This window comes from Stegodyphus dumicola, chromosome 4 (genome assembly GCF_044657685.1).
Source record: "Stegodyphus dumicola isolate Sdum_Otavi_A_Nest chromosome 4, ASM4465768v1".
In the NCBI taxonomy this organism is placed as follows: Eukaryota; Metazoa; Arthropoda; class Arachnida; order Araneae; family Eresidae; genus Stegodyphus; species Stegodyphus dumicola.
In genome coordinates this window covers 236172979-236189802 of record NC_140771.1, presented here as the reverse complement: position 1 = coordinate 236189802, position 16824 = coordinate 236172979, and the positions used below count along the sequence as shown (strand labels likewise).

At 30.9% G+C, this 16824-nt stretch overlaps 1 protein-coding gene across 3 annotated transcripts in view; it reads left to right on the top strand.

Annotated features, from left to right (window-relative positions):
* Positions 1-16371, top strand: part of LOC118185039 (uncharacterized) — a 337637-nt gene extending 321266 nt beyond the window's left edge. For all 3 annotated transcript variants that reach the window (XM_085816092.1, XM_085816093.1, XM_085816094.1), the window contains 3 exons: positions 2680-2861; positions 8805-8903; positions 10941-16371. In XM_085816092.1, coding sequence (XP_085672218.1) covers positions 2680-2861; positions 8805-8903; positions 10941-11084 — 425 coding nt within the window. In that variant the 3' untranslated portion in view covers positions 11085-16371. The remainder of the gene's footprint in view (positions 1-2679; positions 2862-8804; positions 8904-10940) is intronic.
* The last annotated feature ends 453 nt before the right edge of the window (positions 16372-16824 follow it).

Here is a 16824-nt window from a genome sequence, read left to right as displayed (position 1 = left end):
GTGTATAAAATTGTAGTAAGGTTCCAAGAACGTTTGCTATTTAGCATTCGTTTTATAATATATATATATATATATATATATAGTTACTAAGACAGCGCTTCCTTCCCAAAAGAATAAAGCTTCTCATGTACTGAACTTTTCTGTTTGATGAAGGTGGCCGGACACTGGCATCTCAAGCTTTTATCAGCGATGGCCAAGTCGACAACTCATTTAGCGATCTTATCCACGGGAGTGTCTTGAGTGTCCCGCGGGCCGTTCTCACTGGGGTTTATCTGAGCTAACGGAGTCAGTTCCATGTGTCGACTAGCTCCGCTATGCCTGAAGTTCCGATTTTTGCAACTTGCTGCCCTTATAAGAAGAAACTGATTTTAGAGATTGTTGTCTCCGTTAGATCAGATAAACCTCAGCTAAAACCTCAGTTAGGCCCTCGAGGGGTAGACTGATATTGCGACCGTGCGAATGAGAGGAGGGTATATAGAAACAACGAAACCTTTCTGCAGGATTCGAAATCGCAACCTGGAGTTCGGTCTAGCTGTCAGCCTAATTCATCACTATTACTGTCCCAAACAATATAACTATTATTACTTAAACATTGCTTGAAGATGTGGTAAGACGCTTGCTTGAAGATGTGATGGACCCTAAACACAGTACTGACATATAAATCATTGATACATACCATCGCAGAGTGTCTTTTCACATTGCTATTGATACTGAATTCAAAATTTTCTACAGTCGAAAGCCACAGGACTTTCGATTCGCAGATCTGTTTGAAGATTCATCAGCAGTTTTGTACTCTATAGTTCATTTGTATGTTGCTATTTTTTACATTGCGACAGTAGTTTATTCAACCTATTCAGATACACAGCTGCTTCTGTTACGTCACTATTTCTAGCGTGATTTGTGAGTATTTGATGTTTTCGCATAATTTGTGAGTGTCCGTCAACGTATCTGATGTCTGCTGCTGAAATGTTTTCCTAAATGTTTATGAGTTAGAGGAAATACGTAGTAGTTTAATTTTTGATGTCATACAAAACGATTCACTTTGCATAACAATTTGAAAATACAGAATAGAGCCACGAATGTACAGGATGGCTAAAAATCCTGTACAGGATGTCGAATGTACAGGATGGCTAAAAATTGATAATTTATCTATCAGCCGATTTTAAAAAATTTCTGTATAAAGTCTCATTTGAATTTCCTGCTAAGACTTTACCTACTTCCAATTCATGTAAAATTATTTGTATTACATTTTATGTTTAAAGTAAACTTGTCTTCAAGAAACATATTTCTATATACAGGAACGCAGTTTTAGATGGTAATTCATATACAAAATATTTATTAACTTGAATTCTCTCTGGTTAGTCTTGGGATCTGTATACATTCTATTCTGTTTTTAATATCAGTAGATATAAAGACAGTTTGCTTACTGAAAAACTGAATTCAACTTAAGATAATGTCATTTCAGGAGAAAGTATCATCAGTCGCATTACAGTGAGCAGAAATTTTAGATTCAGTATTTTTTGAAGTTTCGAAACTGAAAATAAAGGACACTGAAGAACAAAGAAAGTTTAGGGGTAATAAGAGCACACGTAAGATATTGGTAGATATAAGGTACAGTAAAAGTGTAATATTTATCACTCAAATATTTTTCTTTAATATGTCAGCGTTTATTCCAAGTAATAATATATGGAAGTATGGTTTTCGAATTGTTGCCACCAAATATTACAGCCATGCATTATGTTTAAATAAATTAAATAATGAAGAATCTGCATAAATGTATGTATGTTTCTCACACTGTGAGAAAACAATAGTGCCTAGAGACATCAAATTTTGAATAACTTAGTCCTCCACGCCAATATGGGCACCTGGAAGCCCAAATTTGGAATTTATTATTATTATGCATTCCATAGTTTTAAAAAGTTTTTGCATATTTTGCAACACTGTACGGGGGAAAAATTATCTCCAACGCGCGAAACTCTGTATCGGAAATTATAGATATGCTCTTTTTTAATTATTTTGTGATATTTCTGTTGAATTAAATTTTATGTTTTAAGTGCGAAGAACTTGACGTTTAGCAAATAAAGGTAACACACAAAACGCTAAAAAAAAACGGCTTTTTGGACGTAATATAAAATCTGAAGGCTTTTAGATTTTTTTTTGATTTTTTAATTATTATTATTATTATTCTAGTAAATTTTATTAATTTTCAAGTATCATGAAGTTAATACTTGTTTTTTAAATACGTTTGATGATGTTCCGTAAATCAGTTCTACTTTAATGAAAAGGATCTATTGAATAAAGGTATCTTATCGAATGTTATTATAAAATTTCATATTTATCAGGTTTCAGGTTGTTTCTTGAAGAGATTTATTAATTAACAACTTTAATTTTATTTTAAATTTCATTATTATTATTATTATCGTTATAATTACTTTAGCTCCTTATTTTAAAATTCCATGCATAAAAATTTATTTAAGTCTTCTGACAAAGAATTGTATAACGTAAATACCATATTTATTTGCAAATAACAACAGATAATTTGATTTTCTAGGAACAATACAATGCAGATCTGTAATCTAAAGAGGTTTTTTTTTTTTTGTCAGATTTCAAACATTAAAATCGATTCTATATTTGTTAAGCGGATGGTAAATAACTGAATTTTTTTCTTTTGCATTCTAGTTCGGGAAATGTGGAGAAAGAGGTATTTAGAAGCAAAGAAAATCACCCCGCGCATCGAAGAGGAATGTTCGCGACTTAGGCAAGAACTCGAAAAACTGCACAGAGAATTATTGGCAAAAGTCCAAGCTGGAGTTTGGGCTCTTCTCACTATTTCTGGAAAAACAGAGAGACCGTCAAACAAGGTAGAGCGAAAATCAGACCTCATTTCAGATATTGAAGTATTTCAATAACCATTCCCACTTGTATTAACCTACTTACAGCTTTACAGAATTCTCTATAAAAATAAAATCTTCAACACGCCATGTTTCAAAATTAGAATTCCTAACTATATATATAGTAAGTTTTTCATAACTCATACTATCAGAGTACAGACTGATTACTAATGGTGCCAGCGTAACAATAGTTCAAATTATCTTACATTTTTATGCAATTATTTCTGTTTTTAGCTGATTCGGTTTCTAACTCATTTCTAAGTATATTCGCCTGAAGAAAACCTAATATGAAAATTATAACAATAATTTAAAACTGATTGACAATTTAGGTACATTTGACGGCTCAGACTTCTCATGCACGTATGTTGCTTAAATTGTGGATAATGAATCTTAATCGTCATTCAAATTAGGACAAAATTAAACATGTACATCCTTGTTCATGGCAAAAGTGATTTTTATCAGTTATAAGAGCAAGTTTCTTCCAGTACTTCAGTGAACGTTGTTTGTGAAAAGTCAACAGAAGAACTTTTTCAAATAAATCCGTACCCTAAGAGCTAATATAAAAATCAAACAACTAATTTGTTTAACTTTATTATGAACTGATTTAAATCATGATAACTATGTTGAATTTAATCATATATCGTTTGAGTCTAAAGGTAATTGTAGTTTGAAGTAATTGAAGCATTTTATTCTGTTCTTTACTTTAAATTATAGCATCTTAAATAAATGTTTAAATTTATCTGTGCATTCAATGATAATCGGTATCAAGATATCTACTTTAGCACAAACGGCAATTGATTATTTGATCTTAAGGAATGGCACATACATTTTTAAACTATATTGAAAAGTAAAATACATTTAATTTCAAAACATTTGATTTGCAGGTATTAAGTTTCATATTCCAGATGTTAAATTTCATTAGTATTAAATTTCCAGTATGTAGTTTACTTAAAACGAATAATAAATCCCTCAAACAAGCTCAGTTACCTAAGTGAAGGATTTGATTGCTTTGATTGACATCGAATTAATCAAATATGCATAACAGTTTCAAATGAACTGATAAAAATAAAAGCATGAATTTATCAAGAATTTCAAATTCTCTTAATTATATTTCACTTATACATGCTTACATTATACCTTATCTATAAAATACATGCACTCAAATAATTTATGATCGTGCTCTAAACTGACAACGGAGTGGGACGTGATGGTGGAAGTAAAGTAATTTCAACAGGGATAACAGTGGATATGATCATCTCTAACTCATGCCAAACGTTTTCACAACCAACCTTCATGTTGTTTGTTAAAGTGATTTGTAGTGAAGGCTAAGGCAATTCATTTATTTGACGAAAGTATGTTTAAATTTCTGCATGGCTGTGAAAGGGAAATGATGTCTTTGGTTACTAACTGTTTAAAGCATTTAAAACATACTATTTGTAATTCACTTACAAATAGTATGTTCCAGCTTATTGAAATACGACCAGCGTATTGAAATGTCTTCTGTTACCGCTACTATTAAAATATTTATCGATCCACACTATATGGAAGACCATTATTTATTGCTCACATAAAAATGAACTAAGAAAAGATTATTTCGTAGGAAAGCCTTCCATGCCGTTCTAAAAATCAAGTTTCTGAGTCTTTCAGCAGTTTGGGTATCTCCTAAAAAGGCATAGAACTTTTGCTTTAGATATGATATCACCTCAGGTAATAATTCACATTCATGCGCTGTTGAATTTATTTGAAATTAGAAAATAGATTTTAGCTTAGACCTCTTCACAGATCTGTGTTAAAACTCAAATTATTGTTAAATTTAGAATCATCAGCTTAAACTGAAATCACAAGTGAACTGGTGAGTCAAAATTGAACACATTTAGCTCTTGAATTCAAATCGATTATTGTAGGCAAGGGGGAATACAACTGTTTAAGCACGCATCTCTCTGCGCAGCTCCTTTCCAGTTTTATACCAATTTTGAAAAAGGTCTCTTACTCCTCTTATTCTGCCATCAGTTGCTCGAAATAACTTTCTAATGAATGGATTTTAAAGCACTTAAATTAGGCAAAAATACACTGCAGTCATAGAATTCCAATCACTGTCTGAGTTTTTGGACTGCCTGATGCTGTCGAGGAAAGGGGCGAATGATTCCTCTGATTGTACCTAAACTTTTCATCTAGGTTTCGATTTTAAAAATAGGTGGACGAAAAATTATTTTATCAGTAGAACTGGGTTCAGATATTTGGATTCAAATTTTCATCCATTGATCCGAATCTTGATCTAGCTTCAATCAATTTAGTTTTTGGCACTGATAGATTCATTAACTGATGAAATACGTTTTCCCTCCATTGTTATAAATATGTATTTATGGATGATGCGTGAAACGTTATCAAAGGTAAAGGTAAAGGTAAAAGTATGGGGGACACCAGCGATGTACCATAGGTCAACTGGTAATGCCTTCCCATACTAACTCTTTGAGAGAAAAAAAAGGGGGGTAATTGCAAGTTTTATAAGAATTTGCATACACTGAAGCTTTTCAAAAGGTCTAAAGTTTGCCTATTATGGTACATCGTGCAATTCCACAGTATTTATTAAAAATAATTTATAAATAATTTAATAAATAATCCAGTATTTATTAAAAATAATGGTGTAGGGCTTAAGTAGATTGCAAAATAGTAGGAATACAATTTGAAATTCACAAGATAAATTGAACATCTGATTTGGTGCAACAAAAATAGGAGATAAACATAATTAATAAACAAATAAACATAATGAGATAATTATAATTAGTACTGGTAAAACAATGTTAAATGAATTGTTATAATAATGCTAAAGAGGTAGGTGTCCATGGGTTATTTCAGATATATTGGTTTATTGCAGTTTATAAAGTTCACGAGCGGAGCCATTTTGTCCATAATCACAGCATGTAAAAGTTCATTAAGTTTAAACTGTATGTGGACTTACACTTGACAGAGATCTAGGCCGTAGGAAGAGAGTCGTTGCATAATTTTCTGAAACTTTGGATATTGATGTTTATCTTTAATTAAAAACCTTTGGAATGCCAGGAGGTCAGTGAAACGTTATCAAAGGGAAAATTAAATCTGTAGCCAATCCTTTAATATAAACTTTGCTGTTAATATAAACTATGTTAAACTAACTGTAGCAACGAGGGTGCCCTCTGGTGAGTAGCTAGAGAAATACTTCAGTAAAAGCCAAGTGCTGAACCTGTTAGGTTGTATTAGACTCTTGCTTTGTAATATTCTTAAAGCTAATAGTAATGTCCGTGTATTAACTTAAACCTGTTAATAAATTTTTGTTATACTATAAGGAACTCTTTTATGACCCCATCCAAAACGACCCTCCTTATAAATCCAGTTATATGCATAATATGCATCTTTATATAAGATATGTATCTTCAATTAAACACGTGTTCATTAGTGTCAAAGCATAAATTCTCAAAAACAAATATTAAACTTCTTATAAAATGAAACTTAAACTAAATATTTTTGGAATAAAAGGAAATCGGGTAACTATTTTAGTATTCTGTCAAAAATGTTATAACTGTTTAAGGAAATTAAGACATTCAAGCACCAGAAAAAAATGTACATAAATATTCACAAGTGAAACTTAAATTTCAACAGTCGGTTTAATAATGGTCTTCACTATTGTTTAGCAGGACCAATAGATCCGTAAAACCAAAGCACTTTTAAGTTTAAATAACTACATAGCGAAACATGTTTCGATACAGTATCTCTATTTTAAGGAAGAATTCATGGGAATAGCACAACAAATAGTTACCCAATACAAAAATGCTGAAGAATCGAAACAACACGATTAGACTATTATTTAATCTAACTATTCACTACAATATGGAGTCAACACCCATAAAATTCTCTTTGGAAAACCTATTTCTACATCTTGAGTTTTGATAAGAGTACAAAGATTTATAGATTACTAATTCAGAAGTCAAACAACAAAAATCAGCGTTAATTTTCAAAATTTTCGCAGGACTAGTTTCGATGGTTTTACCGAACCACCATCCTCAGCTGCAAAACCGCAAATGAACAAGATAGGAAATAATGATTAGATAAGATAAGAAAGCCTGGACAAGAATAAGCAAGTGGCGCCATCTGTTGGTGAAACCATACATAATTTCTTTAAAGGTCAAAGCCAAAGATGGATTGGAATTAGGATCGTTAACAAGAACAGAAAGATTTTTTTGAATGTGAAATGCCTCTAGAAAATCCAATTCTCCAATGGAAGTTGTTTTTTGAATAATTTTGGCAGCAGAAAAATTGAGAGTGTGATTTTCGAACCAACAATGTTGAGCAACAGAAGACTTCTGTGTTTCCTTTTTTCTAACATATTCCTCAGTGTTCCTTGACGCGAAATTTTAAGGCTCTCTTAGTTTGGCCAATGTAAATTAAACCACACTGGCAAGGAATCCTATAATTACCCCAAGAATTCATATCCGGAATGGGGTCCTTGAGTATGAAACTTGGAATTTTATTGATGGGAGAATAAACAACTCGAAAGTTAAATTTCTGCAAAATATGTGCGACTTTATAGCTAATTGATGGAAAGAAGGGAATGACAACAGAATTTTTATAATCTCCTAAAACAAGAGTGTGCCTAATTTATAGATTACTCAACAAAAGTGGTCTTTATACTAGAAAGCAAATATTTATCTGCCCCACAACATTTTAAAATTGGAATCGTCTGAAATAGGTGCAAACGGTATTAAGCTTTTGCTTTCCAGTCCCGAGCCAAACTTCAACAAATTCCAAAATTGAAGTTTCGGGATATGGAAGGAACCATGTTGTTGGAGTCTCTCTTCTAAAATCAAGGGAACTGACTGCAATAGACACATTTGTTTTGTCTTATATGGGAATAGAAGGAAAGCTATCCCAAGTGCTTAAAAAATTTCATGCCTCTTTTATGAAGAAGAGAACTTGGAAGCCATATGTAAAAGGTTTGAGAACCATTTCGACCTTTTAGTTCAATTTTACGAAATATGACTGCCGTCCAAGTTACATTTGGATTATTATTGAATATTTAAAAAGATAGCCGCCCAACCGGGATAATGGTTACTGCCGTACCGAAATGTACTGTTCTTAATCCCGCAAAGGCACGGACGTTTGTAATTGTATAGTGTCTGTGCTGCGTGGGGACACTCTATATGTGGAGAGCCGAATGTCCTCAAGAGACTTTAGCCTAGGGAAAGAAGAGAGAGAGACCCGCAGACTCGTTCCGATGGGTTGCTGCCCTTCAAAATTGGGGACGAAACTGAGCAAAGTCATACCATGTCAAGGCTCTTGCCAACGAAAAGCTAAATCTTATTTTCTTGCTACGATGAATTTCGTGGACTTGCTCTGATATCATACAAGGGAAATTAGTCACAAGAACAAGAATGTATTTAGAAATTAGGGTAAATAGTAGGTAGTCCCTTCAATTTGACGTAACATAATATAACATTTTTAGAAAAGAGGATATATACCGATAATTCGGTATTAGGTTAGATCTCTTGACCTGAGTCCCAAGCAGCATGTCTGGGATGCTTTGAAAAGAGCTGTTTCGTAATGTCACTCTCACTCGTAAAGCTTCAAGGGATAAGAACCTTAACGAGACAAAATTGATTGATTGTATACGTTATTTTAATAACTTTACGCGCAATCTGAAGGTTCGTTACAGACATAACGGTTAGCAGTTCTCTAATAGTCCTTCTAAAATAGCGGTTCTTTTAAATTGCGGCTGCCTAGTTTTTGAACTTCCTCGCTTTTGTCATTAAAATGAAGAAAGTTTATAATTATTAGCACTTTTTTATGTTTCTGATTTTATCATAAATAAAATATGTATTTATATGGTTAAGAGGATTTTTAATAGAATTAAATAACAATTTTTATTTATTCTAATTCTAGCTGAGCTACAAAATCATGATTGCAAGACTTTTACAAGAAATAGAGGATCTTACTCGGAGAGTAGAAGCGACGAGACTAAAACTTCACACAGAAATAAAGGTATTTAATTTTACATTAAAAAAATTAGTATATTAGGTATTTTCTTCTCCTTGCTTTGTATTTTCCTAGGGTAAATGCATAGCATATCCGGCTAGCTTTCGGGATGTCCGGTTTTCAAATCCCGGCAAGAGCGTTGAGCATTTTTACGCCTTCTAAAAATCTAAGAACTCTACAAGTATAGCCCTTACGCTAAACTTAATGACTCTAATGTACTAAGTGTATGCAACTATTTAGTATCTACTACAAATAAGTAGATACTAAATAGTTGCATACATGTCGTTGCAAAACCATTTAATTGGAATGTAATGTAATGCGTGCTAATGTAATGAATTAAGAAATATTTTTATAAGTTCAAAGTTTATTGTTCATTTAAACGTTCATTGAAGATACATTTAGAAAGAAAAAGGCTCTCAGAAATAGAATTAAATTATTTAAATAGAACTATAAATGTTCGTGTTTACTGTATGATCTTGATTTTCAGTTTAACTGCCAAACGTAAAAAAAGTGTATCAAACTTTAAAAATGCTGCAAAAATTCATAAGTTATGAAATTTTTTTTATTAAAAGTACGGTTAATGTTTTTCAGTGTACGCCGTCTATCTCAAACTACATTTTATTGCAATTCAAATTTCATGAATTAAATTAAAATAAATGCCCACCAGCGGCCGAGCGGTAAAAGCCGCTGAACACTGGTAGTTCGGTCCGGGGCTCGAATCCCGGCGGACGGGCTGGCTGCATGGGCCTTTTCGTGGTTTTCCCCATGTGTAACGTGGATACGAGCCAGTTTCCTTTAAAACGACCTCCACGGGGCATCCCTTCCTCTCCGTGTAGTGCCTAGGAACGAAGCACGTAATAAGTAAAAAAAAAAAAGTTAAAATAAGTGTTCAGAAATTTTTTTTTAAAAGTCAGTGTTCTTGTAAACTGTAATTTTAAAATTATTGTTACTAATTCCTTTACTATATACTTCATTCATTCATCAAATATACCTCACCATTTTACAGTATCACAAAATGTGTATTTAAAAACATAATTATTCAAAGCATTTTCGCGCAATATGCTGCTGAAAATTGATCCGTAAAGACAAAAAGGAAGAACTTTAAAACGTATTTTACACAAAGACCCCAAAATATGAAATTCAGTATCAATAAATTTCAAAATGTCCTTACGTTTCTGTATTCAAAATCAGCTGATGAACTATTCTAAAAGGTTTTAATTAATAGCAGTTTATCCGAAAATTTTGAAGCTCTCCTTGACGCAAGGTAAATTAATAAAAGTCTCAAATAAAAGAACAAAATTCGCTGAATTTAAAATTGAAATAAAAAATAAACCGAGAACATGAATAATAGTGACCAAGGTTTCGAAGTAAGTGACCAAGGAATCGAATCAGTGACCAAGTTTTCGAAGTGACTAAGTTTTCGTAATCGGTCTTGTCTGTATACCCTCCTACAGAACATGTACGCGTAGAATATTCATGGATTTTCCCATTAGTAGCATTAATACGAGTCTATTAAGATTTTCCTCCATTAAATATTTTCCAAAACTGCTTTGCTTTTTGAACTCGGATAATCCTAAGCCTTTTTACTCAATTAAGAATTCAATTATTATTTTATTTGATTAACCAGTTTTCATACGAAGTAGCTCAGAACATTCTTTGGAGAAATGTACAGAAAGCTTTCAAAAATTAAACTGGTCTGCGTGAAACCTTTGAAAACCTTCATGTGATTGTCACTGCTAACTCTGAACTTCTTCCACTTCCAAAAGTTATAACATTAAACGCATATCTCCTGTTATAAAAGAACTTAAACCTTTGAACCCTCGAAGGTTATAGTACAATAAAGGAAATATTAAGCTGCGTTCAGATCAGATCTAGAATTTAGATTTTGGGATTCCTGGATTGATATGTAGCCATTACATCACAAAGTCACGTGGGAGGAATTCGATTGATTAATTACATGCTCAAAATTTCCTTTGATCTACATCGATATTATAAAAATGTAATAGAAGCTATTTTTTTTTAATTTTCTAATTTCTTTCCTAGTTGCGGTCAATGGCTGAAAAAGACGTACGAAATCTTCGAGAAGAACTGCTGAAGAAGAAAATTCAAGTAACTCTGACACGAAATCAAGAGCAGGCTACTCTGGGTAATGGACTGCGACAGCAGTACTTCATAAGTGCTGTTTAGAAACTATTTTCATCTGACGGTAACTTCATTGAAGACAATCGCGTGAGCGTGAATGCTATCTAAGGAAAAGCTGAATTTTACACTTCTAAGATAAACTTTGTCAAAGGAAGAAACTGATGTATTTGAAACTACGAGTGATTTTCAATATTTTGATGTCCATCGAAGTTTTAAATATCACTGAGCCAAGTTTCACATACCATTTTTTGCTCTAAACCAATGCTTGGATTCTACAGCCACCTCTTGAGGAAGAAAAAGACAAATTATAAAGCGCATAAATGCTTGTCACCCAGCTTTTTGTGTTTGAATAATTTTTCTTAGGTCCAGTATACATCTCTTTGTATCCTATACTATTATTATTCCGACCATGTAATTCATAGTTGTTATTCCGTCCAAGAACTTACAATAATTCCTTCTTTACTCTGCACGTGCTATACCGTCCATTTTTTTTCGAAGAGTTTTAAATTTGCAGTCTTATACCTGAAATAATTATAAATGATAAGATTTTATACAACTGGAATGTTTGATTTTTGAAAGAAGGAAATATACCATTTTGATGTTATGACATTACGATTGTATGAATTACAACCGTTTAAATACCACATATATTCAAGTAATCTTTTATAATTCTGCGTATAATTAATAATTTATAATTAAATTAATAATAATTAAATAATAAATTAATTGAATTAATTAATTCAATTAAATAATTAATAAAAATTATTTCAATTACTTTTATTAAATTGAATTAATTTAATTACTTACTTAATTAATTAAATTAATTGATTAATTTTAATTCATTGATTGATTAAATTCAATTAATTAATTCATATTATTCTGTGTATTTACAAGGTCGTATTTCTCGTAATAAATGATTAATGTCAAGCAATTGTCTATTATATAATTATTCATTTGGTACTTAAGTATTATCTCTAAAAAGAAACATCGAAGCAGAACTTACTATTAAGAAGTTGCTTAAAATGCAATAAATAAAAATTCTATAATAACTGAAACAACAGTAACATTTAATTAATCTTGCATTGTGATAAAATATACCATTAATAGCTTTGTAGTAACACACATTTTAATATTACCTAAGTCACTTCCGATCATGAGCGCTAAGGGATTAATAAAATAGGAATTGGGAATATATTTGCCGAAGATTCAGAACGGAAATTTGCGGACGAATGAGACCAAACACTGGATAAAAAATTTGCACTTTCAAGTATTGTTAATAAAATGATTGCGTGATTATGTAACAGTTAAGTAATTAAAAAGAATAATTATCTAAATATTTATACATTTTGGTCCATAAATTAATTAAGAATAAAAAAATATAAAAATTGACCAAATCGGTCGCCCTTTTATAGGAGGAAATGAGTCGAAATAAGGTGAAATGTTTTTGGAAGTGGTCAAAAGTTTAGTACAAATGTTCACCGATAGAACGTGCCGACATATTTCAGTCCAAATAGAATTGGAAACGATATTCAACAGCTTCTTCTATTAACGAATAGTCTGAACGTAATTAATTTAAGTTCGCCAGATGAGCAGGCTTAGGCCAAAGCAAAATTTATAAGTTCTGTGTATACCTGAAACGAAAATGCATAAAAACATTTCAATATCAAGGATATCAGTCCATCCTTTCCAAGGAACATCCAATTCGTAAATAATTTTTTGTTGCCAAACCAGGAAACAAAACCTTTTGACACTTTGGAATAATACGTATGACATCATGATTTAAATTAATGTAATATAACAACTTTTTTTAATATCAATAAAAAAATTAACGTGGCAATAACATACTGTTTCAGTTATCCAAGCCTGAAACAAAAACGACAGTAGCAACTATTATTTTATTATAAAAATGTTGTCACTAGCAACTATTTCTTTAGCATCAGAATATGACTTTATATGTTAATAATTTATTTAATGTTTGGCAACGTTATTTTTATTTCATACTTTGTAAAATTTACACATTTTTTTATTAACATACCTACGATTGAAAACGATTACGATTTGAAAGCGACGATTACGATTGATGATTTGAAAGCGAGCATGGACGACACTTTTCGAAATAAAGCAGACTTTTATCTCCAGCGCGCACGACTGTTGCCACTCAGAAAAATAAGCACGAAAAACTAGTGTTTTCAGAGTTTTTAATTAATATCTCGATTTATTAAAGTCGTATGAAGATGAGTCTAGTCGAAATGGCTTCCCACGAACTTAAACACTATGCTAATGTGTCAATGGTTCCAGTTATGTTACAGCAGCCTATATTGGTGAACGTTAAAATATTTATCCTGTAAAATTACAAAAGAACAGTTTTATGTTTGGCATAGATTTTTAGTCACGTTTCGAAGGCTAAACAAGTACAGGTCCCTCTTCATAATTTGTCTAACTTTTTGCCCTGTTTTTGCCCTGTTTGTTGCGTTGCTTATTTTATGTTTTACTATGGCGTGTTTCGCTTCTATTTTTATTTATTTTACGTTTAAACAACAAGAAAAGAGAAAAAATTATATTTTGTGATTTCTTTATACCAATTTGTCTCATTTTTATGTAACTTTTGACCACTCTGGATCTACATATATTTCTGTATATGTATATATAGAGCGAAATAGAAGGACACAAGTAAATTTGCTAAACAAATAAAAGATAATTATAACAGATAATTTCAATAATTATAGCTATCTCTAATAATTTTGAAATCATAATTTTTATTAATTATTTTCCTCTCTTTGTATCATCCGATATGTAATTGGTAATAGCTAGTTTTAAAGTTATTAATCATATTCTCAAGTGCTGAATATTGAATGTTTGAAAATTTTTCTAAATTCTTCCGATTTCTTCACTTTTTTATGTGAGGCTTTTGTCCCCGGTAGTCTTTAAGAGAACGCTTATTCATATTTGTTAATTCCTCCCTGACTTCAAGAAGGTAAATTGGTAAATTCAATTTGCTATTCGTACTGACGAAATTATTTTCGAAGTTATCAGGCTAATTCTGGGTTTTAATTTTTTTTTTAAAACAAAGCATAAAGATTTATTGCAAATTCTTTGCGCTGTGCAACTGAAGTACTCAATGCTCTGAACTCAAATTGTCTGTCGACTACAGTAAGATCTTTGCCGATTGGACAGTACTCAAGTACCATTTATTTATAAGTGAATAGCAAATACTTTAAAGGTTTCTTGCGAAACTTAAGTGTATCGAATTCTTTTTAAAACTATAAGTATCTATAAAATGATGGTAGATCATGCTATGAAATACTATGAAACCTGTGATATTCCTACATGAAAAATATTTAGTAATTTATATGTTTCGTTTAAATATTTTAAATTTGCCTTAAAGGAATTAGTTTCCCTAATTTATATTTTCATGTTTCAATTTCTCAGTTTCTAATAATTTTGTGAAATAGATATTGTCCTTGCATTATCTCCAAATAACTTATGTAGTTCTCATTTGTATAGTTAGATATCGATATTATAAGAGCTATATAGAAACTCCAAAACAAAATTAGTAGATATATGTAGAACAATTACAGTGATTCTTAACGGATGTAAATAGCCTATAGTTTTAAAGCTACAGCTACTAATTTTAAAAAAGAGTTTAATGTTTTCGCTTTAATAGATGTACCTATTCATGACAGTATTTTTAATGTATTTTATATGGTATTACGCTTTTTGAAGTTAAATGAATGATTTAAACTCTTTTACATTATGCCGTCCATGTGAACTTTTGAAATATAATCATTGACAGATTGTGTTAGCAATGATGGTCATTATCGAGAAGGGAAACCATTCATGACATTCTGTTGCAATATAAATTTTCGTAACCAAACTGAAAGTTAATCGTGAGAGATGTAAAACTGTTCTACAGTTTTATGCATATTCCTGCAGATTACAAGTTTCTGTTTTGTGATATACTATATGTTTACAAGTTAGATTTCAAATTCCCGGATTTAACTATGAATTTGAGCATGTTACACTTAGAATGTTTTGTACTTCGTTCTCCATTTCAATTGTACATAAGGAATTGAAATAATTCTAAACGTAAAATGTGGTATATTATTATCAGACTACTTTAATTTTATTCATAAAACAGTAAAACGTTTTATCAATATGTATTTTTACATATAAAAATCTAAATGACAAAGATATTCTATAATGGTTATCAGTAAATGTATCAAAAGGCAAACAAAGAAATTAATGTGAAATAAATAACATTCTTGAAACAACACCATTAAAATCTATAAATTACTTTCGAAGAAGCTTTTGGGTATAATTATATTCGTCTTTGCTTTTCATACATTATATAAAATCAAATGGAAATAATAGTTTCTCATGGAAAACTTATAAACAAATTATAGATCTCTGCTCAATATTTGTAAAAAATATAAAGCATTCCATCTTTATGTATGAAAAGTGTTAAATATTATTTTACACCTTTTCAAAATTCATCAGGGAATTCTATTTAAAATGTTATTCATTCGATTGTTTTAAACGCCGTCATTACAACGAATCATAATGTTATTTTATTTTTTGTTATGAAGATTAAATACTCAAGTGGACTTGTTAAGTAAAACATATTTTTATGTGAATGATTTTGAAAAAAAGGAAGTCCCATTTTCAAACCACTTATACAGCTGCATTTGCTATGCATAATTGTATTTTGCAATTTAAACTTCTTAAAAACGTTTCGGAGCTCTATCGCTTTTGTTTACGGCGCTTCAACTTTCATTTACAATATCCATTTTAACATTTATTTACCATAAACTACCTTACTTTCTTCTATACACTTCAAAAAGATTCTATGTTTTAAAATAACTTCAAGCTGTTTCTTTCAGTATTCCATATGGAAATCATTTTATGTGAATTTTAAGATTATTCATTTAAGAACTTTAGTGATTTGCGGTAATCATAATATTTTTCTAAATTTATTGATTAATTTAATTCTGCATCAGATTTTCAAGAGTTTCAAGAACCGTTTCATAACCGATGTGTACAAATTCTGCATCAACATACTTTGTACATGTGTATGAAAACTCATTATTATTCGAAATTTTGAAATGCTGTATTAAAACTATGAAACATCTGTAATTCAATTAGAACATTCAGGAATTTCATATTACCTGAAATTTTAGCATTTTCTTCAAATTGTTTTATTGAGCTGTTGTTTTAAAAAAAACTTGTTGCCCTGCCTGTTGTGCTTTCTGTCTGTCTATATGTATATGTCAAATTATAAAATGCGTTTCTGAAAAAGTTTATAAATTCGAATAAAATTTGTTCAAATTTGTCATTTTGAGTTTCTTTCGAGTGTTTTAGTATTTGACCTTTACATTTACTAGAGTTTCTGTTGTTGAATTTTAGCGAAATTTCTGTTGTTGAATTTTAGCGAAATTTCTGTTGTTGAATACCTCTCATACGGTTTTTTGTTTATTTAACTATAATAAAATGCCATGAAAGAGATATTCATTTTCTTAAAATTTGGAGGAATATTTTTGTATTTCCTAGTATGTCTTTAGGTTTTAACTAAGTTTGTACTTGCGTTTCACGTAAGCCCCTTTTCTAAAATTAAATTTGTTTTGTATAGAAGAATTTTTTTAAAACTGACATTAGACCATGTCGGACCAGTCCATCGATCTTCGGACACTAGGTCATCGATCTACCTGCTGGAATGCCACCAAATTTTTAAGAAGGCTAAAGACGATGTGGGAAAAAAGATTCCGTGAAAAAATTAGTTCCGAAATTT